The sequence below is a fragment of the Ailuropoda melanoleuca genome, unplaced genomic scaffold, assembly GCF_002007445.2.
Source record: "Ailuropoda melanoleuca isolate Jingjing unplaced genomic scaffold, ASM200744v2 unplaced-scaffold5014, whole genome shotgun sequence".
Lineage (NCBI taxonomy): Eukaryota > Metazoa > Chordata > Mammalia > Carnivora > Ursidae > Ailuropoda > Ailuropoda melanoleuca.
In genome coordinates this window covers 1-3,515 of record NW_023222882.1, presented here as the reverse complement: position 1 = coordinate 3,515, position 3,515 = coordinate 1, and the positions used below count along the sequence as shown (strand labels likewise).

At 48.3% G+C, this 3,515-nt stretch overlaps 1 protein-coding gene across 1 annotated transcript; it reads left to right on the top strand.

Moving 5' to 3' along the window:
* Nucleotides 1-6: 6 nt before the first annotated feature.
* Nucleotides 7-1,713, top strand: LOC117799469 (spermatogenesis-associated protein 31D4-like; the record flags this gene model as incomplete). The annotated part of the gene is made up of 2 exons (XM_034651952.1): nucleotides 7-79; nucleotides 180-1,713. A coding segment is annotated over exon 2 (1,417 nt), but the record flags the coding sequence as incomplete, so codon positions are not given.
* Nucleotides 1,714-3,515: the final 1,802 nt, after the last annotated feature.

Below are 3,515 nucleotides of genomic sequence, written 5' to 3'. Positions count from 1 at the left end.
TCATGCCAAAGACTTCTTCCCTTCAACCTTGGCTCCATGTGATTTCCATCAAGAGTTTCTGGCCCTCCATTCTTCAGAGGCTTCTTCCAGGGGAGACCCTGCAGCCCACTTTGTAGAGCCTGGTAACCTCTCACTTCTCAGCCCTGATGGCCTGGCACTTCTNCCTCCATTCTTCAGAGGCTTCTTCCAGGGGAGACCCTGCAGCCCACTTTGTAGAGCCTGGTAACCTCTCACTTCTCAGCCCTGATGGCCTGGCACTTCTAGAGAAACAAGTCCAAAAGAGGAGTGACATCCTGATGTGGAAGGAAATGAAAAAGGGTACTTTTCCAAAACAAACAATTGCTGATAAACATGACTTGGCAGCCTCCCTTCCTTTCAGGAGCAGCAAAGACCAATCAAAGGAGCTGCATATGCATCAGCAGCCCCCATATCCTATAACAACTTTGGAGGAAGGCCATTTACAGCAAACCCCTATCCAGCTCTTCTGGGGTCTCCCAACTCTTCATAGTGAGTCCTTGTTCTCTACCGCCCATGTCTCAGATGATTGTTCCTCCATCTTTATTTTCAACAGAATCTCAAATGCCTCCACAGAGCAGGAATCCCCAGTAGTTCCCCATCCTCTTCCTCTATCCTTGCCTGAGAACCAGCCTCAACTCCTGACTCAAACCCAGCCCCAATCCCAGCCCCCACCCATCCCTCAGGCCCAGCCCCAGGCCCACCTTCAATCCCCACTCCCAATCCTGCCATCTTGTCCTCCACCCCAGATTAAGATCTGTGGAGTGTGTTTTCACAGACCTCAGAATGAATCAGAGTGTCTCATATCGACTGAAATGAAACATCTGGAATGGAATGTGTTGCAGAAGGAACAGGAAAGTATGTGGGGTTTACCCACTGTTGTCCGAAGATCCCAGGAGGACTATTGTCCTTCAGCTCCTAACCCTCCTCTTAACCGTTGGGCCTCCCAGGCCCACGTTGCAATCTCTATCCTTCCTGGACAGTTTCCTCTCAGTGATGAGCTTCGGACAAAACTAGAGCGTCACCTTCGAAAGAGGCTCATCCAGCACCGGTGGGGCATGCCCTACAGGATCTATGAGCCTCTATTATTGATGATGCGTCCAAGAATTTTTTCAGAGATACCTGCCTCACAGCACTATCGTGGACGCACATGGATCTCTAAGAGTCAGAGTAAATTGAGCGCATCTGAAAGCTTCTATGAGGGGGACTCAGACATACTTCAGCTAGAGGACGATGACCTGGAGAAGGACGGTGACCAGAAGGACAAAAATGACCTGGAGAAGGATCAGAGACACCACCCAGAGAAGGGCCCAAAAGATTATCTGTTGACTGACCCAGAGAGCTCTTCAGATAATGATATGGGGTATGATTGTGAGAAAGAACTTAGGAGCCCATCAGAGAAAAACTTAACGGTGTCTGTGGAGACTGCAGGTCAGAGACAACTTGAAAATGCTCTGAAAATACATCAGAGCAAAAAGTTTAAAGAAATCAGTGAGGGTCAGCTCCCTGGGACTGTGCACAGTTCATGGCATAGTATGAAGCAGCCATTGCTTCTTTCTGAGAAATCCCACACTGAAGTAAAACAGAAAAGTTTGTCACCATCAGTGGCTGAGGACTGCTCCCTGAATACTTTCCAGGAGCTTCCCTTTGTTGAATCTAGAGCACAACAGATGCTGGAAGCCCATATTAAAAGGTTTCGTAAGACGATGACGTGGGGACTTCCCCCCAGGGTCCTTGAATCCATACAGCTCTTTAAATCGATGGAGGCCACATCCCGTTCTAGCTTTTCCTCCTCAATCAACCTGATTTCTGAGGTAAATTCTAAACCTGGGGGCTTCAACTCCCTTAGAGGAAGCTCTAAATATCTCCATGGAGACAAAGCGGGAACAGCAAATTCAGCCCCCATCCTGGATCGTCCTCTCCCTGCCACCTCAACTGTGGGCAAGGAAGAACAGAGAATTCCGTGGCAATCACCCTCTGATAACAACCATGACCTTGCAGGGGATGTTCAGAAAATTGATGGCAGACAGACTTGTACACCTGTCAAACATGACACCGTAGGCAACAGACGGCCCCCAAAGCTGCCTGCAAGGCAAGCTGGGGCCAGACATGAGCCAAAGGATAAGAGTGCAAATTCCAGCAGTAGAGGAGGAAAGCAACAAGGAAAAAAAATGAAGAATTTAGAACCTGCTGCTGTGTCCACAATGTCCAGGGAGCCAAGAAGCGCCCCAATTGCAAAGGTGAATGACAAAGTAAAAACTACTGTCCCCATGAAATGCCCCCAACAAAACATATCAATTTACCAAGATCAAAAACCAATGAAAGAACAATTGATTCACGAATTAAAGGAGAAACTTAAGAGAAAGGAGAGCCAGGCACAAGCCCAATGCACTGCATTGCCCCCTGCAGCAGATATTTTGATTGATAAGGCCTCACTAACTCATGCCCATGATGTCTCCACTGGGGACAAGGGAGCTTCCCAGGTGCTACATGTCCATCCAGAGGACACAAGAATAAATCGGGAAAAACAGCAGGAGCCCTGGGTCCCTAGGCATGTACTAGGGAAGTGCCAAAACAATCTCCCACCAGCTGTTATGACCATGAGCTCCAAGGCACAAGAGCTTGGTGGAGGGGATGCAGGATTGGGGACATCCCAACATAGAAGATACAGTTTCCCTACTGAGGATGTGGCATTGAAGAATAGGTTCTCTACTAACNAGGTTCTCTACTGACCATGTGGTATTGAAGGAAAAGCTGGAAAGCAAGCCTTCCCAGACCCTATCACAGAAGGGTCAGCCTCCTTCTGAAAGCTTTTTCAGAAAAAAAATGAAAGAATTTGAGATATGGATTAATAATGCTGTAAAATACAAAAATGAAAACTTCCAGGAAAAGAGCAGGCCCCTATCTGTGGAAAGCAGAGGCCTACGTAATGGTCAAACTGCCTTTGCTGGGATGACCAAAGCTCAGAAAATTACACCAGACATTGGGAAGTTCCTAGAGGAAAAAAAGGGGTGTCGCCACCCAACAGATAGCACCCACTCTCAACAGCTGATTCCCTCCCCAATCAAATTTGGGAAAATTCAGCAAAAAGAAGTGTGGGCCCAGGCACAGCCTGTCCAGGGGTATCCCTTCAACTACAGGGCTCCCTCCTATAAGGAGACAAACACCAAGTCCTGCCACCAAGAAGTTGTCTGTGCTGGCCAAGGCCATACTGGAAGCATCAGACAGCTCAGAGACCAGAATATGCCCCAGAAAGCTGTGGCATTTAAGGACCAGCTACTGCATCAGAAGTACCCCCTATCCATGGCCCACAGGGAACCTGTGCCCCACCCAAACACCACCTGCAGGCATCAAGCTGGCCAGGGGCCTCAGGTCACTCTCACCACTGCTGAAGGCACTGCGTTCAGAGAGCTGTCTCAACCATTCAGACAGAAAAACCTCAAGAATTTCCAGGGGGGGAAATTTCCTACCCCAAAATAATCCCTTATGAGAATAAATAT